General features: G+C 41.4%; 1 protein-coding gene across 5 annotated transcripts in view; it reads left to right on the forward strand.

Moving 5' to 3' along the window:
* Positions 1 to 26,732, forward strand: part of Nf2 (NF2, moesin-ezrin-radixin like (MERLIN) tumor suppressor) — an 86,885-nt gene that overhangs the window by 44,959 nt on the left and 15,194 nt on the right. For 3 of the 5 annotated variants that reach the window (XM_005336057.5, XM_005336056.4, XM_040291977.2), the window contains exons 7-15: positions 1,912 to 1,987; positions 5,561 to 5,695; positions 9,717 to 9,791; positions 13,754 to 13,867; positions 16,738 to 16,860; positions 18,582 to 18,799; positions 20,277 to 20,382; positions 23,177 to 23,304; positions 25,876 to 26,041. In XM_005336057.5, coding sequence (XP_005336114.1) covers positions 1,912 to 1,987; positions 5,561 to 5,695; positions 9,717 to 9,791; positions 13,754 to 13,867; positions 16,738 to 16,860; positions 18,582 to 18,799; positions 20,277 to 20,382; positions 23,177 to 23,304; positions 25,876 to 26,041 — 1,141 coding nt within the window. Of the gene's footprint in view, positions 1 to 1,911; positions 1,988 to 5,560; positions 5,696 to 9,716; positions 9,792 to 13,753; positions 13,868 to 16,737; positions 16,861 to 18,581; positions 18,800 to 20,276; positions 20,383 to 23,176; positions 23,305 to 25,875; positions 26,049 to 26,732 lie in introns of all 5 variants that reach the window. The other 2 variants (XM_021733772.3, XM_040291979.2) reach the window with 2 other exon arrangements.

Raw genomic sequence — 26,732 nt, forward strand, 5'->3', positions numbered from 1 at the left:
ATGTCAGTCTTCAGTTTCATGTGCATCTTTTCTGTAGCGCATTGGTGTCAAGAGGCATATGTATTGCCTGTCAGGATGTACAGACCTAATGCATTCATTAGTAATTTAGTTCAATTTTAAGATTTATATTGTATAGATAGACACTGCTGTTGCATCCAGCCCTCTATTGATGGCATTTGGAGTATCTGTAGATTTTTCACCTTTACAAAAAGTTCTGAAGTGCCTAGGTCATATTGTTATACGATTGTATTAGTGTAAGGATAGATTCTCAGAGAAGGAAATGGCTGGATAAAGGATGTGAACATTTTGTGTTTTAAAAGGTGCCACCAAATTGCCCTTCCAAAAGGCTTTTCCTGTTGGTAACAAGTCAGCCCACTCCAGTCTATACTCAGCACTTATTTAGTTTACAAAGTTTATCAGTCTATAATTTTTGTAAACTAAAAGGTGAAAATTCATATTGTTAAAATTAGCATTCTGCTGGTCACTGTAGGAATTGATCGTCTTTGCATTAGCCTTTAAATTTTTTTTAATCTCTTCTTTAAATTAGCTTTCTATCATGTGTCCTTTTTTTTTTTACTTTTAAAAATATGTTATATGAACACCGAAAAGTAGACAAATTATAAGTATTCTGCCTGATCAATTGTCACAAAGTGAAAACACCATCTACCCTCGAGAAGAAATAGCCCATAACTACTCTCCTTTTCCCCCCAAAGTAACTGATTCCCTGATTTCTAACTCCATAGATTTGCATTGCCCATTTTTTTGCAGTGTTGGGGATTGAATTCAAGGCCTCTTGCATGCTAGTAAATCACCCTGTCACTGAGCTTTACCCCTAGCCCAGCATTGCCCATTTTAAACTCTAGATAAATATAATCAGTTTCTATTTTTCGTTCCTCATTTCTTTTACTCAGCATCATATTGCAAAATTTGGGCTTGTGGCATGTGGCAATAATTTTCTCATTTTCATGGCTGTGCAGAATACTACTGTGTTAATACACCACAAATTATTTATCTATTCTACTATTGAAGGACATTGAGGTTGTTCGGTTGTCTCCTGGTTTTTGCTGTTACAATAATGTCAATTTCCCAAAGTAATTGTATCAGTTTATATCGGGAGTGTGTGATTTCTGGTTCCTCCACCTGCTTGCCAATACTTGGCGTTCTCTCAGGGTGAATTTTTAAAATCCATTTGAGAGCATTTTGAGATCAGAGCGAGAGGGAAAAGGACAAGGTCACAGGGACTCCAGTTAAAATATTTCAATACCATTACCTATTTGGGAGTTTTCTGCAAGTCATTGCTGCTTCAAGAGCTTCCTTTAAATTTGACTTATAACTTAGAAGGAGGTGACCTGGCTTGGGTTTTACAGTCCCAATAGCTCTTGCCCTAACCTCCAACAATACGTCAAGAAATAAAACCAGGAAAGTAGCTGTCAGGTGGCTTGCAGAAAGAGTTGTTCATTACCAAAACCTTCTAAGTTAAGGAAGTACACAAAGATAAGGCAACAACTTAAATAAAATTTAAATATCCAGACCCATTTAAGGATAGAAGATAACCTACTATGTATTTCTCTTTTTTTGACATGCTGGGAATTGAAGCCAGGGCTCTGTGCATGCTAAGCAAGTGCTCTACCACCAAGCTACATCCCTAGCCCCCATGTACTTTACGTGAATCACTTGAGACAAATGTCACAGTTTACCAAGGTCAAAGTGTGAAATTGAAGCCAAGAGACAGCATAATGAATCTGTTTTCCTGTTTTTACTGGGATGAGAAATTCTGCTGTGTTTAATAGACTCAGGGTTGCCAGTATGGGTCCAGGGAAGTGGCAGATTCAGAATGCTCAGCTTGGCGGGTACCTGCCCTCTACCCTTGCCTCTTAGCTCCAGTGACAGTGTCTTCTATTCTCCTCACAGGGATGAAGCTGAAATGGAGTACTTGAAGATAGCTCAGGACCTGGAGATGTATGGTGTGAACTACTTTGCAATTCGGGTGTGTTGAACTTCCTGAGTTCCCTGGCTAGCAAATAGATGCTGAACCAGGGCCAGATGGTCAAAACGGGTTACTTCTGTATCCCAGGGTGGTAGTCTTTTGTGGTTCAGTGGTAAAGAATAAAAGACAAAGGGAAAGGGTCTTAGAGCTTGATTTTCTATTTTTGGACTTCAGATTAGATCATAGGTAATTAAGTGGCTGTGGAGCCTTAGGGGACTTGGGCCTTTGCTTTGCTTCCTAGCAGAAGCCTGTTGGAATGCTGGGAGTGTAACATTTGATTATTTCAAGCTCTGTGAGATCCAGAGAGCACCCGGAAATACTCTTTCCCCAAGGCCCACTGAGAGTGAAGCGACTTTTATAGATTACTGATTTGTTTGGGTGGGACTCTTGTTCTATGAAGCTAATTATTTTTTCTATTCAGACATTAATGATCTACCCTCCTCTGGGAACCCATTGCTTCTTCAGAGAGAGGCCTTTGTGTGCAGCCAAAGTCTGGCCTTTTAGCCTGCCTTTCTCCTGTGGGTGGGTTTGGGTGGCAGACGCAGTGTATCCGAGCTTCTTCCAAAGGAATACATGTGATGTGTCCAGGCATTTCACGACTGGTAGATGAGTAGATGTTAAAAAACATCTGCCACAGTGGTTTACCTTTATGACTACAGTTATGCTTTGCTTTCCTCTTTGCAAGTTCCTACAACATTTGTACTAAACTTGGGTGAATTAAAACATTTTTAGTATTCTAGAGTAGCTTTTTACTTTATTTATCTTCTAAATACAGGTTTTGATGGATTATTTTGCATAACAAATAAGCTCACTGAAATGTTATGCTATTTCATATACAAAACAGGTGCCTAAAATATGCTATTTCATATACTAAACAGGTGCCTAGAATATGCTTTTTAAAATTTCATTAATTATTATTTGCTAATTGTTTGGTTTCTTCATTTAAAAAAGTATTTTTAGGGGCTGAGTTGTGGCTCAGTGGTAGAACACTTGCATGGCATGTGTGAGGCCCTGAGGTTCAATCCTTAGCACCACATATACATAAATAAATAAAACATAAGCTCCATTTACAACTAAAAATATTTTAAAAAATATTTTTAGTTGTAGATGCATACAATACCTTTATTTATTATTTATTTTTATATGGTACTGAGGATCAAACCCAGTTCCTCACAATGCTAAGTAAGCACTTTACCACTGAGCTACAATTCTAGCCCTGTTTTTTTATTTTAATGTATTTTGTTGATTGTCAATGGATCTTTATTTTTATTTATTTATATGCGGTGCTGAGAATCAAACCCAGCGCCTTACACATGCCAGGCAAGTACTCTACCACTGAGCTACAACCCAAGCCCCCAGCCTTTTTTTATTTTAATATCTATTTTTTAGAAATATCTGGACACAATACCTTTGTTTTATTTTTATGTGGTATCGAGGATCAAACCCTGGGCCCCGCATGTGCTACACAATCTCTCTACTGCTGAGCCACAACCCCAGCCCCACCCCTGCCTTTTTTAAGGTCAAATTAATTTAACAGAACACTGTGGTTTTGTCAACACAGCTACTCTTGTCCCATGTGCCTACCACCTAGATTCTTTAAACTAGGATTTTATAATCCTCAAAAAACAGTTTCTTATCAGGTACTATGTCTACATTAGTCAGGCTAATGTATACTATTGAGTATGTACATTTCTTGTATTGATCAATAGACCAGGTTAAAAATTATTTTAGAGGTTTTACTGTTAGAGTTCCTAAATTTCATCATTAACTAAGGAAGATATATGCTTAAAATAATTTTTTAAAATTAAAATTTATTTTTAACTGATATATAAAACATAAAAAATTATAATATAGTGGGATACTGTGTGATAAAAACAATTTAAAAGGAGCTGCTTGTGTTCCCATCTCTCATTTAATGTATAGAAGTGTCAGAGTCATGATGATAGGAGGCAGCGGGCAAAATCTGTTTATTTTTTTTTTTATTTAAACTTAATAATCAGAAACATAATGGAATATCTCATTTTCCAAAATGTGCTATAGATGTAAGAGTACAGAGCCTCATTTTTGTTAACACAGTTATTTTAAAAGCTTTGCAGACAAACAGGAGACTCTCTCATAGCTTGGTGATAGCGCCTAACTTCAGGTGTTAGAAGGAGTAAAGAGATTTATCTTAGAGCACTCGCTTCTCCATCTGACACCTGCTGTTAGATTGGTACTTCTTGTCACAGTCCAAGCACCTTCTCAGTTTGCAGATCTGTTTCCTACCCTTGAGTCTTGGTTCAATTTCCTTGTTGTCAGCATGGTGTCAGGAGCTATAGTGTCCTTGTGTGGGGAGTTTCTTTCTTCTGCCAGACAAGAGCTGGACCATGGTGCTGGCAGGTGAGCCTGTCCTTGAGGACGTGGCTGACAGATCCGTAGCCGAGTCAGTGATGCGGGGCCCAGGACACTTGCTCCCGGCTTTCTGGACTGCTGACCGGGATGGCTGACAGAGGTATAACATACAAACAGCCAATTAAATTTTTAAATAGCTTATTGATCCAAAAATTTAAAGAAATAAAATTAATGAAACTTTTAAAACTTTGCTTTATAATGGAATACTCTTTAGATACTTGTTTAGTATATGAAGTAGCATGACATTTCAGTATCACACACACATATATATTAAATTTAATTAATTTATATATAATTCATCAGACATTTATTTCTAACATTTAATTATTAAATAGTTCGAACATAGAGGAAATACCCAGATATACTCACTAACGAGTTTCTACAATTAACATTTTATCAGCTTTGAGTACAGTAAGACTACATTGAGACTGAATGTAACCTAAAATGAGACCATCTAGTCCTGACATATAAAATTTTCCAGTAATCCAACAGTCTATTCTTTCTTTTTGGTCCTGAGGATAGAGCCCAGGGGTGCTTAACCACTGAGCCACATCCCTTTTTATTTTTTATTTTGAGACAGGATCTCACTAAATTGTTTAGAGCCTTGCTAAGTTGCTGAGGCTGGTCTCTAAAGTTTTGGTCCTCCTACCTCAGCCTCCTGAGTTGCTGGGATTATAGGCATGTGCCCCTACATCTGGCCAACCTGTTTCTTTAACATGGGAAATATTTAAACTTACAGGTTTTGATTGTTTGTATGTTCTTGGGTTTGGGGGGATTCTGGCGGTGTTTTCAAACAAACAAAGGCCTTCACTTATGCTCAGTACTCATCCTGCCATTGAGCTACATCCCCAGCCCCAAATCTACAGGTTTTAATTCTACATCTATGATAATCTGGTTATTAATTAGAGGCAGTAACACTTAGATTGCCCCTCCTTTAGCCATTGAGCCAATGATAGGAGCTCCTAGTGACCTTTGTGGGAGATATATAAGTCACAATGGTATAGTTGTACCTCTGCCTGCCCCAATCCTGGAAGCTGAAAGCCTCCTGGGTTATAAGACAGCTGTGATTTCTGTTGGGACCTGTTGAAACTTGTCAGCTGTAACAGTGTGTGCTAGGTTTAAGAAAGTTGAATAAAATCTTGAGCTGGAGTTGACAGTGGCCTCTCTTTATTGACTCTACAGAATAAAAAGGGCACAGAGTTGCTGCTTGGAGTAGATGCTCTGGGACTTCACATCTATGACCCTGAGAACAGGCTGACCCCCAAGATCTCCTTCCCGTGGAATGAAATCCGAAACATCTCATACAGCGACAAGGAGGTAGGATATGTTTGAAATACAAATGCTACCAGTGGCCCAGTAAAATGTCTTTTCCCATCTCCCCTGCTTGCCAAAGCTGCCCCAGCTTGGCCATCTCCTTATTATCAGGAAAAGCCCTCTAATTCTCAGGCTTTGGGGTTTTGGTTGGTGATTTTTAAAGTATTTATAGAACAGAACTGGCATCCTTTTTTTCAAGGGGCATCACTAAACCCCATTATTGACTAAAGAAAGAATGGGAAGCTCAACATGTCAGGGTTAAACCCTAAAAGAACAGTTAAAAAAGAAAAAAGGAACATTTTCTGATTACTTAGCTTTCTATTTCTGGTGATGAATTCTCTTTGTATTTTAAGCATGGTCTATATTGAGCCTCTTTCTCTGTCTAGTGCTTGATCCATGTGGTGGGAAAAATATATATGTTCATAATATACACACATACCATTATGTGTGTGTGTGTGGGGGGGTGATATATATATATATATATATATTATATATATATTTTAGTGTGTGTGTTTCTCACAGCATTCACAATTTATTTATTTTTGAGTGATTATTTTTATTTTTTCTACATTGATGGGATTTGTGGTTACATATTGATATATATTCACACAATGTAACAATATAATTTGGCCAATATCATTCTCAGCATTGGCAATTTAAATAAGGAATATTCAGGGCTGGGGTTGTGACTCAGCAGTAGAGCACTTGCCTAGCATGTGCGAGGCCCTGGGTTCGATCATCAGTACCACATAAAATAAGTAAATAAAATAAAGGTATTGTATTCAACTACAACTGAAAAATAAATAGTAAAAACAAACAATAAATAAATAATGAATATTCATAGGATTCAAATATTCCTATACAGGATACTAATGAATTTTCCCTACTGCTATAATCCTCTATTTATTCATTCATTCCTCCTTCTCTCTCCTCTTCCTTCTCCTCCTTTTTTTTTTTCCATTTGTGCTGGGGATCAAACCTAGAGCCTTGTACATGCTAGGTGGGTACTCTACCACTGAACTCTAACCACATCTCCTATGAATTATTTTAAAAGAATTATTGAGAATCTGCTTTGTGTTAGGTTTCATATGACAAAGATGTAGAAAGCCCAGGCTCACGTGTTCAATTGCCAGTAATGCCAAAACGGGGAAAAATCAGATGCAGGGCTGAGGATGTGGCTCAGCGGTAGAGTACTTGCTTAGAATGTGTGATTCCCTGGGCTCTGTCCCCAGCACAGGAAAGAAAGAAAGAAAGGGGGAGGGGGAGAGGGAGGAGGAAGGTGAGAGAAAGAAAGGTAGGTAGGTAGATAGAAAGAAAGAAAAGAAAACCCAACCCAGGAAGTTCTAGTCAAGTAATGACTCAAACAGTATAATAAATAAGTACAATTGAAGGGACTGATGACAAAGATGACAATAATAGAGAGCTTCTACTTACAAGCACTTTTGCTCTGATTCTCTGATTTAATCCTTGTAAGAACCCTGCTGTGAAGACAGGAGCTGTATTTTCAGTAGCCATGTCGCACCAGGAAGCAGAGGTGTAGGGGATACAGTGACCTGCATCTGAGTAGAGTGGCAGGAGCTGGGAGGCAGAGTGGCTGATGCCACAGTTCCAGCTTTTCAGGGAGGCCCAGAGGCTGGGCCCTTGAAAGCACAAGATACCAGGTGCCAGGGGGTGAGAAGTGGCAGCCTGGACTGTGCTCAGTGCTTTCCTGGTACTTGCACATCTAAGGCAGGGTGTGGAGGAAAACTCCATCACTGAGGTTCATCCACAGTCTCTTCATTTTTTATTTTGAGACAGGATCTTGTTAAGTTGCCAAGGAGGCTGGCCTTGAACTTGTGATTCTCCATCTCAGCAGTTTTTTGAGTCACTGAGATTATAAGTGTGTGCTACTGCACCTAGCTAGATTTCCTTTTTTTTTTTTTTTTCTTTCTTCATAGCAAATTGAGGAAAGGAACACCACGCTCTGGTTTCCACTCTGTGTTGTAATCTACTCAGCCATGCTTGATGAGGCCAATTGAGCATCTTAATCCCAAACATTCTGACTTGGAGTTTTTGTAAGTAGTTAGCCCAGGAGGTAAATAAACATCAGGTAGTTCTTTTTTGAAAGTATTTAAATTGAAAGCTCCATGTGACTTAAAGCAGTAGATGTGCCACAGTATGGTAGTCCTTTATCTCCCAATTTCATAAAGCTCTGTTTACTGCACATCACACATTTCTGTGCTAACTAAAGGCTTCCCAAACACTCATTTTTAGAGAACCCAAGGATTAAAGTCTCCCTTACTATGGCCTGATATAAAAAACTCTAATCTACCTACCCTCTCCAGGGGCCAGACACTGTCATGTTCCATCCTGTTGATAACTCATGGTAAGCGGACCTCAAGCTGTCTTGGCATAATAGGAAGTAGTCTCGGTAGTTATGCTTGACAACCATGCTGTCAAAACAGAAATGTTAGTTTATTTTAAGTCATCCATTGATTCTTTGTGTACACCCTGCTATGGCGCAGAGCCTGTGGTTTCCCCAGTACTTGTGGTTTCCCATTGACAGCCTCTGGGTTTGACAGCAGGGCCAGAAATAAGCTCATGAAATTTACAAATAGCAGCCTACACAAGAGCTATACTGCTTCTGAGTTAACTTGGCCAAAAAGCTAAACAAAGGATCATTTTCTGTCCTCAATGTTAAAAAGTATGAAATTTCTTTCATGTGAAAGAAATACTCAGAAATATATCTTCCCCAACATATTTATCAGCTAATCAAGCTAGGGTTTTTGCTTTAAAATCTTGTAATATGGGGGACCAAACCCAGGGCCTCAAGCGAATTAGGCCAAGTGCACTACCACTGATGCTTTTTTTTTTTTTTTTTTTTTAACTCCTACAATGCTAAGGATGGCTAAGCAGTCTTTCTTGGAATTGAATATGTAGTTTAAAATGAATCTTTGAAATCAAGTATCTGTTTGGCCCCCTTAGGAATGGTTAAGCATGGAAATTATATTTTTCTTTCTGTCAAGGATCTGGTCCTGGTACTACTTGGCTGCCACCCTGGCCTTATCATTCATCTTTTTCTGTTCTTTGATTTCAGGAGCTAGGTTTTGATTTTCTATAGCAGTCCATTTATCTTCTTCATATTTTATTCCTTCTATTAAGAGCTTTTATCAAGTTTGCCCAAATTCAGAGAACTGTAGTAACCCCCTGTATCCAATCACATCAAATCTAAACCTCTCTTTTATTCCTTACCTCCATTCCCAGCCCACCCATGCCTCCCTCCATCTAAGCCCACTGCAATCCCCAAAAAGCTAATAACACCACACACACACACTCTGCCCCTTTCTCATCTCTACTTTATTCCTCTTGACTGCCCTTATTCCTCTTAACTATCCAGAATAACTCTGCACCTTGCCTTTTAACTACTTTGTCATATTCTAAGACCAGATCCAGTCCCTTTCTACTTTTGGTAGATCTACTCAGCCCCCAGGACATTTGTGATATGTGCCACCAATGAGTGCCATTTCTTGTTAGTCTGGTTCTTACTAGATTGGGAGCTTCATGAGGCAGGGGCTATGCCTTAGACTGTGCTGCTCTCCCAGTGTTGGCCTTGAGGGCTGGCCCAAGCATCCCTTCCTCAAAGCCACCCAATATGGTACAGAAATCATACCTTTAGGATCCTGAATTTCCAAAGCCCCAGACTTGCTGTTCTCCATTCTCCTAATACAGTGAGGCTTAGAGCCTGGGAACTAGGAAGCCAGGACAAGGCATAGTGTCATGATGGACCATGGCCAGCGTGGTTGCTACTTTTGTGGAATTCCCAGTTGGTGGTAGAAATCTATGCAATCAAGCTGAACTATTTTCTCCTCCTCCTCCTCCTCCTCTTCCTCCTCTTCCTCCTTCTTTTGTAGTAGTAGACAGCATGCCTTTATTTTAAGGCGTGCTAAGGATCAAACCCAGTGCTTCACACCTGCTAGGTAAGCACTCCACCACAGAGCTATAGCCCTAGCTCCAAATTGAACTATTTTCTACTTTCTTCTTTCAGTTTACTATTAAACCACTGGATAAGAAAATTGATGTCTTCAAATTTAATTCCTCAAAACTCCGTGTTAATAAGCTGGTAAGTTTAGATACTGATTTTCATTATTGATAACTATAGCTTTTCTAAGAAATTGAATTTTTGTGGGGGATCAATACTAGGGATTTAACCGAAGGTTGCTTTTTTTCCCCTTTATTTGTAGATGGACACAACACTTTTGTTTTATTTATTTACTTCTTTGTGGTGCTGAGGATTGAACCCAGTGCCTCACATGTGCTAGGCAAGTGACCACTGAGCCACAATCCCAGCTTCCCCATTGCTTTTCCACTTAGCTACATCCCTAGCCCTTTTTGTTTTGTATTTTTTTATTTAAAAAAAATTTTAAATTGTTATCAATAACAGCAGAGGGACTAGGGATGTGGCTCAAGCGGTAGCGCGCTCGCCTGGCATGCGTTCGGCCCGGGTTCGATCCTCAGCACCACATACCAACAAAGATGTTGTGTCCGCTGAGAACTAAAAAATAAATATTAAAAATTCTCTCTCACTCTCTTTAAAAAATAAATAAATAGGGGCTGGGGATGTGGCTCAAGCGGTAGCGCGCTTGCCTGGCATGCGTGCGGCCTGGGTTCGATCCTCAGCACCACATACCAACAAAGATGTTGTGTCCGCCGAGAACTAAAAAATAAATATTAAAAATTCTCTCTCTCTCTCCTCTCTCACTCTCTCTTTAAATAAATAAATAAATAACAGCAGAATATATTACAATTCATATTACAGATATAGAGCACAATTTTCCATCTCTCTGTATACAAAGTATATTCACACTATTCATGTCTTCTTCATACATGTACTTAAGGCAATGGTATTCATCTTATTTCACCATCTTTTTTTACCCCCTTACACTCTCCCTCATTTTTTATTTTAAGACAGGGCCTTGCTAAGTTGCTGAGGCTGGCCTTGAACTTGGGATACTCCTACCTCAGCCTTCCAAGACACTGGGATTACAGGCATGTGCCACTGCACATGGCTTGAATACTGTTTTTTGATGAATATCAGAGTGACGTCTTTGAGGTGTAAAATGAGAGCTCACCTGGTACACACCTTTCTCTTTACCTGAATTTATAGTCAAACCTAAATTTTTCCTCCCAGTTCTGGGGAGCTTTAACTCGGGGCCTTGAACATGTTGATATACACTGAATTATACTCCCAGTCCAAAACTAAGTTTTGAAAATGATTTTTGTGGAGGTACTTCATATATATATATATATATATATATATATATATATATATGCATTGCATAATCATATATCAAGCATAAAGAATAACAAAATGAATACTATTATTCATGACCACATTTAAGAAATAACACATTTCTGCTGGGCATGATGATACATGCCTGTAATCCCAGTGCCTTTTTTCTACATTGTTCTGTGAGATTTATCTATGTTGATGCTTAAAAAAGATATAGTCTGCTAGTCAGGCACCATGCTTGTAATCCTAGTGACTTGGGAGGCTGAGGCTGGAAGAATGCGAGTTCAAAGCCAGCCTCAGGAAAAGGGAGGCACTAAGCAACTCAGTGAGACCCTAAATAAAATACAAAATAGGGCTGGGGATGTGGCTCAGTGGTCAAGTGTCCCTGAGTTCAATCCCTGGTACCCCACAAAAAAAAGACAGTCTTTTCATTTTAAATTCTGTATAGTACTCTATTATATGGAGATAAACATATATATATATATATATACACACACACATACATACATATATACATATATGTGTAATATATGTACTTTTAAAAAAAATTCTTGATTCTCTTATTAATAATGGACTTCTGTACTGTTTTAGCAGGCTGCTATGAACATTCTTGTCTCTGCTTTTTGATACACACAGGCAATAGTTTCTCTAGAGTTTAGAGTGTATATATAGAAGTACAGGGCTTAGTATGTATTCAGATTCAAATTTATGACACATTTTTTTCATATTTTTTAACTGGTGCATTATAGTTGTACATAATATATTGTTTTTTCAAAGAAGGTAAACGGAATAGATTTACAGACCCAATAGCAGTGAGATTTCTTTTTGATTGGTATCTTCAATACTTAAGTTATCATCTTTTAAATTTTCCTGCCAATTTTGTATATATAAATTATATCTCAGTATCTCTATCTCTTTTTTCCCCCAGAGATAGGGTGTCAAACCCAGGGCCTCACACATGCTAGACAAGCACTCTTCCACTGAGTTATAGCCCTAACCCTCAATGTCATATCAATTTGCATTTTTATAATTACTAATGAAATTGAACATCTTTTCATATATTTTTTGGCCAATCTTATTTCCTGTTCTATTCAATTCTTGTTTTTTGTCTTCTGGCCAGTTTCCTGTTAGGTCATTTATTTTCTTTATTGATTATGCCTTCTCCCAGCCTGTGTCTTGTTTTTCTTCTTCTTCTTTTTTTAATAGTATCATGACTAATAAAAAATTGTTTTTTAATTTTATTCTTTTTGGTACTAGTTATAGAACCCAGAGGTGCTTTACCACTGAGCTACATCTCAGCCCTTTTTATATTTTATTTTGAGACACAGTCTCACTAAGTTGCTTAGGTCCTTGTTAAGTTACTGAGGCACTTTTCTAACTTGCAATCCTGCCTCAGCATCCTGAGTTGCTGGGATTACAGGTGTGCACCACCATGCCTGGCCTAAAAATTTTTTATTTGTTTTTATTTATTTACTTTTAAATTTTTATTTTTTTGTAGTTGTAGATGGACAGCATGCCTTTATTTTATTTGTTTATTTTTATGTGGTGCTGAGGATTAAACACAGTGCTTCACATGTGCAAGGTAAGCACTCTGCCACTGAGCTGCAGCCCCAGCCCCTATTTGTTTTTATCTTTTTTAAAAATTAATTTGTTTATTTTTGCATTACAATTCTTAATACACCTTTATACCACAATTTATCATATAAGGTATGTATATAAGGTATGTTGACACCAAATTCACATCTTCATACATGTGTTTAAATGAGGGTCTCCTTTCACCATCCATGCTATTCCCCTTCTCCCTCCCGTTCCCTCCCACACCTGTTCCTTATCTAGAGGTAATCTTATCTTTTATTTTTTGTACCAGGGATTGAACCACAGGACACTTAACAACTGAGCCACATCCCCAGCACCCCCACACCCCCGTTTTTTAAAATTTTGAGACGGGGTGTTTAGTTGCTTAGAACCTCACTAAATTGCTGAGGCTGGCTTTGAACTTGTGAGCCTTCTGCCTCAGCCTCCTAAGGCACTGGGATTACAGGCGTACACTACCATGCCCAGTTCTAACAAGTTTTTAAAATTTTAATGCAGACAAATATAAAAATATTTTCCTTAATTATTTGTGCTTTTATGTGCCTTAGTTGGCATATCTTCTCTTCCTATGATTATAAACATTATCTTCTATATTTTATTACTTTTTTTAATATTAATTTTTTTAGGTGTAGATGGACACAACACATGCCTTTATTTTTGTGTGGTGCTGAGTATAGAACTCAGGTCTCGCCCATGCTAGGTGAGCTCTATATCGCTAGCCACAATCCCAGCCCCAACATTATCTTCTAATCACAATTTCTAGGACTTTATCTTTGCATTTAAGTTCTTAATCCTTCTGGAATCAATTTTTGTGTATGGTGTGAGGGAGGGATCTAACAAACTTTTTTTTCCACATGAATAACCTTTTGTCCCAGCCCAACTTACTGAATGAGCTTTCCTGCCCTTCCTAATCTGCAGAGCCATATCTTGGCTTAGGAGAGTAAGGTGTACATGTAGAAGACATGATAATTGACCTTTCTCCTCTTTCCACTTGTGATTTTTACCTCTTAGCTTATCTGAGCTGTCTTCATTTTGCGTGCCTACAGAGCTAAGAGCACTAGAAGCTGTCAGCGTGCTTTGCCATTTTACTCCTCAGGTTTAGTGCCACTCACCAGAGGCTGTGATGCGTAGCGTGACTGGTCTGATAGGCAGAAAAGTAAATTTGTGGGTTTAACATTTCTCATGCTCCATGCCCACAGATTCTTCAATTATGTATTGGGAACCATGACCTATTTATGAGGAGAAGGAAGGCTGATTCTTTGGAAGTTCAGCAGATGAAAGCCCAAGCCAGGGAGGAGAAGGCTAGAAAGCAGGTGAGCAAGACCTTATTTTAAGGATGATGTTGCTGCTTGGTCAGTCTTGCCCTGGAAGGTAAGGCGGTATGGACTGATAGAACCATTTGGCCATGGACATGCCTGCTCCTACTTCATCCCTGTTGGATCTTTTTTTAAACTATATTTTTTAAACTTATTTTGTTTATTTTTATGTGTTGCTAAGGATTGAACCTAGTGCCTCATATGTGCAAGGCAAGCATTCTACCTCTGAGCTACAACCCCAGACCCCTGTTGAATCTTTATTAGCTAATACCCACTTGGTGGAATGTCAGCTTTAGAAATGAGCAATAAATTCTAACAGCCATCTAAGAGAAATATCTCTACACTTCAGTGAAGTTAAGTGTGATTAACACAGGTTTGGATGATGTAGCTAGCTTCATCTCTCCATCCACCTCGCTAGCTAGCTTTCTTTTTGCCTGTCTGTCTCCTTTGCCTGGCCTTCTCCTTTTCTAATTAGATGGTGATGGAATACATGGCAGCATTTCAGTGCTTGCTGCTGGAATACTAATTAGACTCTGGTCACACTTCCTCACTGCAGGTCAGCCTGGGTGCACATCACCCACTGTGGGAGGTTCGGAGAGGGCCTATCAGCAGACTGGACGAGCTGCATTGCTGTTTTCTACTCATAGACCTTCTCTACTCACCAAAACCCACACAACTAATTTGAGCCTCGATGTTGAGAATATCAATTGTTTTTGGATGAACTGTTAGATAGAGTAGTGGCAGCTGCAGTCGGCTGCCCTCCGGACTAGCAAGCTCAGAGGTGTAATGATTAGTCTGTGTGCTGCTCTCTGATTTGGGTACCCTAGAGAGCTGGCTTCCAGCCCTGGAATTGAATGTGAAATGCCAGTTTGATCCAGTGGGCTGTTAGCTCTCCATCTCTTTGCTTTCTGGGAGAATAGGCTCAATGTACTCTTTGGTATGCTTTAAAGGTGATGAGATAGGTTTTGTTGGGCAAAGAAATGCTCCTGGCCAGCATAAGGTCGTAGTGGCAACTTTAAGAAGAGCTTCCTTTGACTTCTTTCTCAGCAGAGCAAAGCTTAGAAGTGACAGATTTAAAGACATAAAGGAGGGTGTAGGCTTTGGACCCTGGCAGAGAATAGCATGACTACCCCTCGGCCTGTACTGCCTATAGGACAGCAGAGGCATGACCCAGGCATCTGGAAAACCAAAGGTCAGGGGACTTGACAGGTCAGAGGGCTCCATGGCTCAGTAGAACAGTGACCTTGGAGCTGGATCAGTCACTTAGTGTATGACTTAGTTTTCTCTTCCATCAAGTGGAGCTAATGATGCCTCTTGTCTTTTCTCAAATCAAAGGACATATTGTGCCTGAAGAAAGTCTTTGTAAGTGATAGGCTGCTTTGTAGATGGGAAGTCCTTTATTATTGGGGTAGAGGTCTCAGGGAAAATATAGTGCTGGGAACTGAATGGGGCTGCCTGGGCCATTTTTTTTTCCCAAGAGGAAGATAATAGAGATGGAAATTATAATACGATCGAAATTAGAGAACAAATTGGCCATGCTTCTCATTGACCAGCAAGAAGAAAATTAGAGAGCTTACAGTATTTTATTACTTATCTTTGCATTATCCTTTCAAATTTCAGTGCATTTTTTTGGCTTTGTATTTAGAAATGCAGCAGCCTACCAGTGGGGCATGGTGGCACAGGGCTGTAATCCTAGCTACTTGGGGAGGCTGAGACAAGAGGATCACAAGTTCAAGGCCAGCCTAAGCAGCTTAAGGAGACCCTGTCTCCAAAAAAAAAAAAAAAAAAAAAAAAAGCTGGGGATGCAGCTCAGTGTTAGAGCACCCCTCAGTCCAACAATGATACCACACACATGCACACACATAAAAAAAGAAAATTTTTAAATATTTTTAGATAAAATACCTTTATTTTATTTATTTACTTTTGTGTGGTGCTGAGGACCAAACCTAGAGCCTTACACATGCTAGGCAAGGACCTACCACTGAGCTATAGCCCTAGACCAAGAAATCTTGTACTACTAGAGTTTGGGATAAGATTAAAGCAAGAAAGTAGTAATTCACTATGCCTTCATTATTTAAGGCAGAAAATAGCAGTGATCATTCTAGCTTTTGCTTTCTGGACTCAGTTCATATTCTGGGATCACAGAGATGGTGCTGTCCCAGTCTTGTTCCCCTTATTAAGCTCGGAAGGTAGCCTAATTAACACAGTGATCTAGCAGACAAGGGAGGTGGCAGTGGCTTTGTACCATTGCCTTAAGGATTGAGCTATGTTCCCTGCCTGGCTCAGAAGTTGCCTCTGCGTGGGGCTGTGCAGAGCTGTGCTGTGGCTGCTGCAGCTTCCACCTGTGAAATAGTTGCGTGAGCCATTGATGCTTGACACACAGGTCCATCTTCTCTGTGGGCCAGACAGGAGCAGAGTTGTTGTGGATGAAATCAGAGATTTGTGAAGAATCTGTGTGGATTAGAAATGATAAAGTGGCTCATCTGAGAGATGAGAGAGCTGAGAGCTGCTCCATCTCAGGAAGGAGGAACCTGCGTCACAAACCACCAGCCACAGGGCAGAGCCACATGAGGTTTCCTAACTAACAGGGGTGTTACAAGGGCACTTTGTGGAAGAATACTGCTTCTGTCCAGATGGAGACCAAGCTTGGCTTTGTTGTTGTTGTTTCTTCATTTGTTTATTCACTAGTAGAATTTTTTTAAGGTACACAGCTTTCAACTCTGCCCCTGGTTTAGAAGTGACAGAGAGCAATGGTTAAGTTTGCCCCAAGAAAAGAGATTGGTCCTCAAAGGAGAGGCTCTGGAGGCTGGGCATTTTTGGGGTGCTGGAGCATTGTGACTCACCCCTGCTCTTGTTCACCCCTCCAGATGGAGCGGCAGCGCCTAGCTCGAGAGAAACAGATGCGGGAGGAGGCTGAACGCACAAGGGATGAGCTGGAGAGGAGGCTGCTACAGATGAAAGAAGAAGCCACGATGGCCAATGAAGCACTGGTGATTTTCTGAGGGTTGGGGTCCCAAGAGGTCACATGGGGACTTCTGGAAGGAGCCTCCTGGGGACTGAATTAGCAATATTTGCTTTGATATACTTTATTTCAGCTTTTATTTCCCCTGTTTTGTTTTGTTTTTTTCTTCATTCCTAAGGATTAAACCCAGGGCTTTGTGCATACTGGGCAAGCACTCTACCACTGCAGATGCAGCTACATCTCCGGCCCTATTCATTTTTATTTTGGGAAGGGCTTTCACTAAGTTGCCCAAACTAGCCTTGAATTTGTGATCCTACTTCTTCAGCCTCCCGTGGAAGACTTTATTTCAGCTTTTAAAAAGGCAGTGCCTTTTCTTTCCACCTGTTTGCCAGAAATAGGTTTAGGTTGAGTTCATGTGCATCCAGACTCTACTTTTACCACAGGATTACCTTTAAAGCAGCATTATTTGACTTTGGCACTACTGACTTGGGAGACCTCTCATCTGGGGCTGTCCTCTGCATCGAAGGATGATTAGCATTGTTTCTGGCCTCTACTTCCTAAATGCTAATAATACCACCTTAACTTCCATTTTTTTAAATTAATAGTATCATTATTTTATTATGTTTTAAAAATCTGCTAGCTAATAATATATGGCAATATATATAAGTACAAACTTCTTAAGTACATGATGAGTATTATAATCCAATTGATAATTATATGCATCTTACTGCAAGAATGGATTTGTATATTTATGTATGTATTTATTTATTTATTTTTGCATTACAATTCTTAATGCACCATTATATCATAATTTATCATATCTCTGATTATATTAACCTCCATTTGTGATGATCAAAAATGTTTCCAGGGCTGGAGATGTAGCTCAGTAGTAGAGTGCCTGCTTAGCATGCACAAGGCCCTGGGTGCCTTTTCCAGTATTGAGGGGTGGGATAGGGTGGTGGTGGGTATCTTCAGACATTGCCATGTGCCTCAGGGTGGTGGGGGACAGAGATAGAACCTCTTCTGTTTTGTTTTTGGTTTTGATACTGGAGATTTAACCAAGAGGCACTTTACCACTGAGCCACATCTCCAGCCCTTTTTATTTTTTATTTTGATACAGAATCTCAATGAATTGCTTAGGCCCTTGCTAAGTTGCCAAGGTTGGCCTTAAACTTGCTATCCTCCTACCTCAGCCTTCTGAGTTGCTGGGATTACAGGCATGCTCCATCTCGTCCAGCCTTCCTCTTGTTTCTTTTCTTTTCTTGGTCATGGTGGGGTACCAGAGATTGAATCCAGGGTCATTCAACCACTGAGCCATATCCTAGCCCTTTTTGTTTTAAGTCAGGGTCTTGTTTAAATTGATTAGGGCCTTACTAAGTTGCTGAAGCTGGCTTTGAACTTGCAATCCTCCTGCCTCAGCCTCCCGGCCTCCTCTGGTTTGGAACCACTGATTAAAGAGAAAGAAGTACAATGTTTAAGTTGTTTTTCTCCCTCATAAAGCATCAGCCTTAGTTGAAATGGGTACTCAAAAAAAGTGCCCTTTCTTTTTGTTTCTCACTGGTGGAGCCCAAAAGGCTCTTCTAAATATTTGGGCGATGTGACATATCATCTGTTGCATGAGTGCTGCTGAGGAGACACTTGGTGACAGGGCCCCGGGAGTCCAAGACTGGTTCTTGCTGATCTGCGTGTTCCAGGGCAGATCTGGGCAGGAGGTAGGAACCCAGTCCAGCTGAGCACACTCCTCTCTAGATGCGGTCAGAGGAGACAGCAGACCTGTTGGCTGAAAAGGCCCAGATCACCGAGGAAGAGGCCAAACTCTTGGCCCAGAAAGCCGCAGAGGCAGAGCAGGAGATGCAGCGCATTAAGGCCACAGCCATTCGGACAGAGGAAGAGAAGCGCCTCATGGAGCAGAAGGTGCTGGAGGCTGAGGTGCTAGCACTGAAGATGGCTGAGGAGTCAGAGAGGAGGTGAGGGGGGGTGTCCTGGAAATTTGGGCCTGCCTAAGGGACTCTCTCTCCTTGAGCTGGGTGGCAGCCATCCTCAAGCTGCTTCTCCATTGTGGGGCAAGGATGGGGACATTCCTTCCTGGACAGGGTTGGGTAGCTGAAGCTGTTGGAAGGACCCAGAAACAGTTTTTTTTTTTTTTTTTCTTTTGCTGAGTAGACCTCTCTGGTCCTGCATCTGTGATAAACCCCTGTCTATCTGATAATCATTTTTGCAAGAGAACTTCTGAGCATCTCCAGACTGCTTTTAGTCAAGGAAATTTAAAAAGTCATTTTTGTATTTAAAAAAATGTGGTTCTTTCCTCCTTTTTATTTGGGATGGTGGTGGTGATGTGGGAAAACAGAGGTTATTTACCTTGAAAGGGAAATTAGGCATCTGAAGTCCCAGCAGCCTTCTTAGTAGATAGTGGGGAGAGGGAGGCAGGGTTCTCCTTGGGACCAAGTTGGGAACTGTTGAAGGGAACTGCTGTTATCTGTACTTTTCAGAAACTATTCTAGGATCTGGATTGTTCTGCAGCCTTCAGATAAACACTGGAACATTCCCCACAGCATCTGGCTGTATTGATTTAGAACACTTGAATCTGGCTCTTAGACACCAAGGTTCATTCACTACGATTTTCCCCATCACTCTTTGCGTGTCATTCTGGAGAAATGGTTCCTGGTGGCTGGCCCTGTCCTGGCCCCCTTTCTTTCTATGTTGGTCACATTTGCTGTGAGTGTTGGATCTCAGTATGGGTCCCCACAACAGGCCTCACATGCTGCCCCCAACATGTGTCCTTTAGGGTGGGGATCTGCACCAAGAAGCAGTTGCCCTCAGTGGCAGATTTGATCTTCCTGCCTGAGGAAAGTGGGTGCTTAACCTGCGACTCTTTTACTTGCAGGCTGTGAAGAAACATTCTTTCCTATTTTTGCCCTTTATGGTCCAGTATAAGACTTTTGGGGGAAAAAAAATAAAGACTTTTGCTCTCCTGTGTACTTCCTTTGCCCTGCCCACTGTCACCCAGAAATAAGCAAATGTGCCTCTCGCTCCTCCCCAACTTCCTACCTTCCTCTGTCTCCACCTATTACAGAGGTTTTGTTTTGTGTTTTTGATTTTGTTATGAGATGGGATCTTGCTATGTTGCCCAGGGCTTAACTGATCCTCCTGCCTCAGCCTCCTGAGTAGCTGGGACTACAGACATGTGCCTCTGTACCTGGCTGGCTTGCAGAATTCCTTGTTTGGCTCTTCTCCCCACTGGCTTCTCTCCCAGTCTAGAGTTACCAATTGAAATAAATAATGCCCAGGAATGTTGACCTTGCTTTGGGAGTTCTGACTTCCTGTAAATGTCACTGTTATCCTCAGAGTTAACCCATGTTCCTCCTCTCTAGGGACTGAGAGTAGGGGTATGCTCTTTCTACCTATTCTTTTCTGTGGAGCTTACATCTCCTCCTTCCTTTGCAGGGCCAAGGAGGCAGATCAGTTGAAGCAGGACCTGCAGGAAGCCCGTGAGGCAGAGCGAAGAGCCAAACAGAAGCTTTTGGAAATCGCCACCAAGCCCACATACCCGGTGAGCCTGGTGGAGGCTGCCAGCCTGTGATTGCTTTAGAGACCTGGTGATTTCCTATCCCTCCCAGCCCTTGGTTCATTGACAGTACCTTCAAGGTGACCATTCAAGTGAACACATGATCAAATGCAGTCGGGAGGGGCTTTTGGCCTTGGACTAGTTATTTACCTCTCTGATTAGCTAGATAACCAGATAAAAGACAGTAACATAGATAATGGGCAAAAGGGCCTTCTCCAGTTCACTCAGTTTACTTCAGAGTGAATAACTGCCATGCAAGAACCAGCTGCCAACCTCAGTTTTGTGGACAGGGCGACAGACTTCTGTTAAATTGGGCCACAAAGTAAATAGAAGCTACTTCCCTTCCTTTCCTCTGTGCAATCTTCTCAGCAAACTTTCTTTACATACCTGTTCTGTGTCCACATAATACCACACACATGGAATCTGTATCCAGATAGATGTGCACAGGTACGCAGAATATAGCCCAGCCTTGGAGGCAGGAGAGGCTCAAGATAGCATCTGAGCTGAGTCTTGGGGTGGGAGCAGGGACTATCCAGATGGGAAAGAGACAATAGAATGTTCTGGGCAAAAACACAGGTGCACCCACAGCACAAACACACAGTCCATTCACGTGCATGGCACCAACACACACACTGCACATTCAAGTACACAGCACACATACATACACTGTGTGTGCTTTCACAGCATGTTCACACATAGACAGATGCAGGTGGGGCACAAGAGACAAGCTGCTTGGGGTTTGGGATGGGGGATGTGGGAGCAGTTTGCTATTGTCTTTTACTTTGTTAACACCCACCCTAAGCCAACTGTGTGGCTCCAAACAACCATTCATTATACTTCTCACAGCATGGTGAATTGATTTGGCTTAATGTCTCAGGTTGTCTGGGGTGGTCACAGGTTACACAGAGACTGGGGTCACCTTGAAGGCTCAGCTGGGCCCCCAGGATATGTGTGTTTAAAACTTACATTGGGGCAAGCTATTCTAAGATATACCTCTTAGCAGTAAACCCTGAAGGAGATCATATCATTTTTTAAAAATATTTTTTAGTTGTAGTTGGACACAACACCTTTTATTTTATTTATTTATCTTTATGTGGTGCTGAGGATCAAACCCAGCGCCTCACATGTGGTAGACAGCGCTCTACTGCTGAGCCACAACCCCAGGCCCCCCCCCATCAGTTTCGTAATCACATTTTATGGTACAGATAGGTTGTAATTTATCTAACCAGTTCCTTATGGTTGGGTATTTAGTCTGTTTCAATATCCCTGAATGCATATCTTCATACGTACATATGTGGCTATATTGGTAGAATAAATTCTTGTAAATAGAGTTGGGTGGTCAGATATTCAATTTTGGTGTGCTTCAATGAGGTTGTGCCAGTTTCTGCTCTCTCCAGTGATGTGGCAGCCAATGCTTATCCTTTCTGAAAGTTTTTATGAAGTATGACTTATATAGAGAGAAGTACCCAAATTGTGGCTGAACATGATAAATTTTCATAAAACAACCCATGTACCCTACATTCAGATCAGAAAACAGAATGTGTTTTAGACCCTCACTAAATGCCACGCCACTTCTGACATCCTCCAGACACCCTGCCTTAGGCCTTGTTATTGTCACAGATGAACATTTTGAGGCTCCATTCTTCCCCAGACACCATCCTGGACTCAATACAGGATCCAAGGATAAAAAAGAGAAGGATCCTACCCACAGGAAACTTGCAGACAATAGAAAACAGAATACACAGCCAAAAAAGAATCTTTCAGGGCAGAATTACTGAAAAGGCCCATTATAGAGTTCCCCGCAGTGTTAAGGGACAACATAGTGAGAGACTGAGGGATTTAAGAAAGTCCTTGAAAGAGGCACAAGGAGAAAGGGCACAAGGAGAAGTGACACAGATAGGCATGAGTACAAAGATGGAGAGGCAACATGGCTCAAGAGACAATAAATAGTAGCATTTACGATTTAATAGGGTGAATAGAGGGAGGTAGGGAAGTAGACTGGGGCTGTGTTTTAGAGATCTCTATGCTCTGGGATGAGAAAGTCCTAAACCAAATCTAATGACTTCATTCTATACTTTAAGCCATCCTCCAACTCCGTTTTCTGAGTCCCAGCCCCTCAGCAAGCTGGCAGAGTCTGGTCTGGGCCAGTTTCCTCCCTGTCTCCCCATATACCTCTGCACACAACCAGCACTCTGGCTGGACACTCTCTGCCTTTCCCACTGATGTGCCTCTCACCTGATACCCTTCTCCTTCTGGCATATTCTGATTCCAACAGAAGCAGCATTTCTTATAGCACACCCTCCAGCCCTCCTGGCCTCTGTTCACTCCTTGGCTACAGTGTTTATCTTATTTAACTGTGAGGATTTGTGAACACATCTGTTTCCTGAATAAGACCTGCAGCTGCTCAGAGCCAGGGATGCTGTCTTGTTCTATGTGTCTCCGGCTCTTAGCACAGGGCCTCGGAGTTTCCTAAATGAAAAAATGAATGGGTGGGCTGGGGTTGTAGCTCAGTGGTAGAGCACTTGCCTGGCACTCGTGAGGCATTGGGTTTGATTCTCAGCACCGCATACAAATAAATAAAGGTCTTCAACAACTAAAAAAAAAATTTTTTTAAGTGAATGGGAGTTTGTGTTTGATTCAGCTGAGCATGAGAACAGTCAAATGTGAGGGGAAGAGGGATGATTTTCCTGTCTGTGGGACCATTCACCTGGCAGTATTGAGTGTGGAGGGTTTGTTCTTGTATAACTGAAACCTCCTAATCTGAGCTTTTTCATTATAGCCCATGAACCCAATTCCAGCACCATTGCCTCCTGACATACCAAGCTTCAACCTCATTGGTGACAGCCTGTCTTTCGACTTCAAGGATACTGACATGAAGCGGCTTTCCATGGAAATAGAGAAAGAAAAGTATGTAGCCCCCTGTACCCTGCTTGGGGCAGCCATGAACAAGAGTCAGTGGATGTGAGCCTAAGGACACAAAGGGTTGCTGTGGCAGCCTGTCACTAACTCCTGCAAAGATTTGCTCTGTTGTCATATACTAGAGGATGAGTTTCCTAATTAGAAATTAAAGATGACATATCAGCAGTCGATTTTACAGGATAAAAATAACACTTGATTGGTGGCTTGGAATTTATAGTGGCTCAAAACCTCGACTGAAGAATAGGACTGGCCGGGCACAGTGGTAAAAGGACTGGGCACGTGACACATGCAAGGCCCTACATTCAATCCCTAGAACTGAAAAACAAAAAAAGAACAGGACTACTTTGTCTGGGGTCTCTAAGTCAGACTGCTGCTGTTCCTGTCCTAGTAGGCTGTGGTTTTCACCTGGTCACATTCTCCAGTGACTCAGATCTATGTTGGTTCCCATGGCCAGAATAAAGAGAAGAGAAGGAATCTCGGGCTAAAGTCTCAGGAAAGCCAGTGGCTGGAATAGGCCAGCTCTGCTGCATTGGGCAGCCCTGAGTGGAGTTCTGGCATGGCCTGACCACAGCAGCTTCTGCCAAGCTGCCCTCCACCCCTAACACCATGTGAAGGAGTTAGAGGGTGGGGCCCAGCTTCCTAACACCTTCAGACTGGTGACCTGGTTTCAAGACATGAATTTTGGGAAGTCAATAGACAAATGTAGATTAGACATAGAGAGGGGTCATGCTGCACAGGAAGGCGAAGTGAGGGAGCCCTCATTCCCAAAGCTGGAGGTAAACTGGTTAATGATGCCACGGCTGTCAGAGAACAATCACAATAGCTACCACACTTTATCAGGTTATTTGAGATTTTTGTGTCATTTAATTCCTGCTAACAATCATCACACTGACATCAAAGGTTTTCGTGTTCCCATTTTATAATGGCTTGGTTTAATGAGCTCACCCAGCATCATGCAGCTGGAGGAGCAGACCAGTGGTTGAAAATCCTCACCCATGTGTGGCATCCTCAGGATAAGCCTCTGGGAAAGTGCCTCCATGGAGTCCAGCAAGCCAGGCTCTCTTTCTCTTCAGTCCCTCATATTCAGGGGACAGCAAAGAAGCCAGTGACCGAGAGCCTCTTCTGGAAGCATCTGCTGTCTGCACTCCTTTCACTCTTGTCCAGCTGTGCATATTTATGTGGTTGTGATCCATGTGAGGCTACATCCTGTTCTGTGTCCCGCTGTTTTATAGTTTGTATTTTCTTACTGTCTTAGTGTGTTTGGCTGCTATAACAAAATACCTGAGGCTGGGTGGCTTATAAACAGAAGAAATTTATTTATCACAGTTCTGGAGGCTGGGAAATCCAAGATCAAGGCATTGTCAAACAGAGTGTGAGAGCCCACACAGGTGGCGCCTTCTTGCTGTGTTTTCATGTGGTGCACTCACATGTACCTGAGGACTCTCTGGAGTCTCTTATGTAAGGACACAAATCCCATGATGAGAGTGCCACTCTTCTGATCTAATCATCTCCCAAAGGCTCCACCTTCTAACACCTTCCCATTGGTGATCTGGTTTTAAGATGTGAATTTGGGGGAGTCACAGACATTCATTGTGTGTGTGTGTGTGTGTGTGTGTGTTTATTGATCTGCTCTAATTTTTTCTATCTATCAATCAATCAGTCGTGCTGGGGATCGAGCCGGGGCCTCTAGCACTTGTTACTCTTGCACATATTGGCAGAGCCCATCTTCTAGCCATGGTTATCCCTTCAGAAGCCTCCTTCACATACGTGTTGCATAGTTTTCCAGACCATTCCCTTGTCATTGGACTCTTTAAAGGCAATTCCTAGATTTTTACCATTTTACATACTGTTGCTCAGTGTATCTACTTGCAGGTGGGGGTGGAGAGCTTCCTCTCCTGGTGTTGGCTGAGTGAGCTTCTGTCCTCTTTAGGAGAGGAAGTCTGAGAATAAGTGGGGCATTATGGTCTATCAGAAGAGATAACTTGAATTACTTCTTCAAGAATGGCTGAGACAAAGAGTGTTTGTGGTGATAGGAATCTTGTTTTTTTTTTGTGCAAAACTGAAATCTATCTATGACAAATAGCAATTGTAGAGTGCTGTATAAGAATTTACAGAGGGCTTTCTTTCCTATACTTTGTGTGTGTGTGTGTGTGTGTGTGTGATACTGGGGATTGAACCAAGGGGCACTTTACCACTGAGCTATAGCCCCAGCCCTTTTAATTTTTATTTTTTATTTTAAGATATGGTCTCACTAAGTTGCTGAGGCTAGCTCGGAACTTGGGATCCTCCTGCCTCAGCCTCCTGCATTGTTGGGATTACAGATGTGTACCACCATGCCAAGCTCCTGTACTTTGTTTAATCCTGACCATATAGCCCTGTGATCATTATTCCAATTTTACCAATAAGGAAACAGATTCATTCATTGCATATAAGTGACCAAGCTCCCATGGCTGGCCTATGAATGATCTTAGACCCTGGCTGTGCAGCTTGTGGGTCACAAACCATCTCACCTATGCCTTTTCACCTGTGCCCTGATCCACAGTGTCCTCTTGCCTACAGAGTGGAATATATGGAGAAGAGCAAGCATCTCCAGGAGCAGCTTAATGAGCTCAAGACAGAAATCGAGGCCTTGAAACTAAAAGAAAGGGAAACAGCTTTGGATATTCTGCACAATGAGAATTCGGACAGAGGTGGCACCAGCAGCAAGCACAATACCATTAAAAAGGTACCCAGTCTCTTGGCTTTTACTGATCAGGACATTCATTAGCGAAATGTGAGGTTGGCATCTGGTTTCCTCAGGAGGCGAGTCATTAGATTGTTGTCATTTTTTACATGTACTTAGTTGAGGAAATTTTTCAACTCCTGCCAGAAAAGAAATTTAATCTACCAGCGACCGTGAACCCACTGGCTTGATGGAAGTGAAACTAGTGTTAAAAGCTCTGATGAGATGAATCCCTGTTAGAAGATGGGTTTTGATTCATCATTGAGCACTAAGCGGTTCTGTCTTTTAAGCCAAGGGGAGTTATGCCCAGGGAACTGCCTTGCTTAATGAGAAGGCACAATGAAGAATGGAGTCCCCTCTAGTCTTTTGCATTTTTAAGTGGCAAGGACTTGATAGAGAAACCATATTCTGAATTTTCAACTTTTTTCATACTTGAATTACCTAGGAGAACATTAATGTTTTAAAAAATGACCTTTCATCTACGAGGCTCACAGTAGCCCGTCTTCCTTGCCTGATATTTGGAGCTCTCGGCATTTTAGATATTTAGAAGTTAAGTTCCATATATATTATCAGCCCAAGAGCGTAACTCCCTTATATAGGCAAACCAAAAGGTCTTTACCAGCCAGTTAATACTCTGTTTTTAACTGATAGCTTAGGACCAGGTTTTACTATAAAATAGGTATGTGGGTTTTTT

This window comes from Ictidomys tridecemlineatus, chromosome 2 (assembly GCF_052094955.1).
Source record: "Ictidomys tridecemlineatus isolate mIctTri1 chromosome 2, mIctTri1.hap1, whole genome shotgun sequence".
NCBI lineage: Eukaryota > Metazoa > Chordata > Mammalia > Rodentia > Sciuridae > Ictidomys > Ictidomys tridecemlineatus.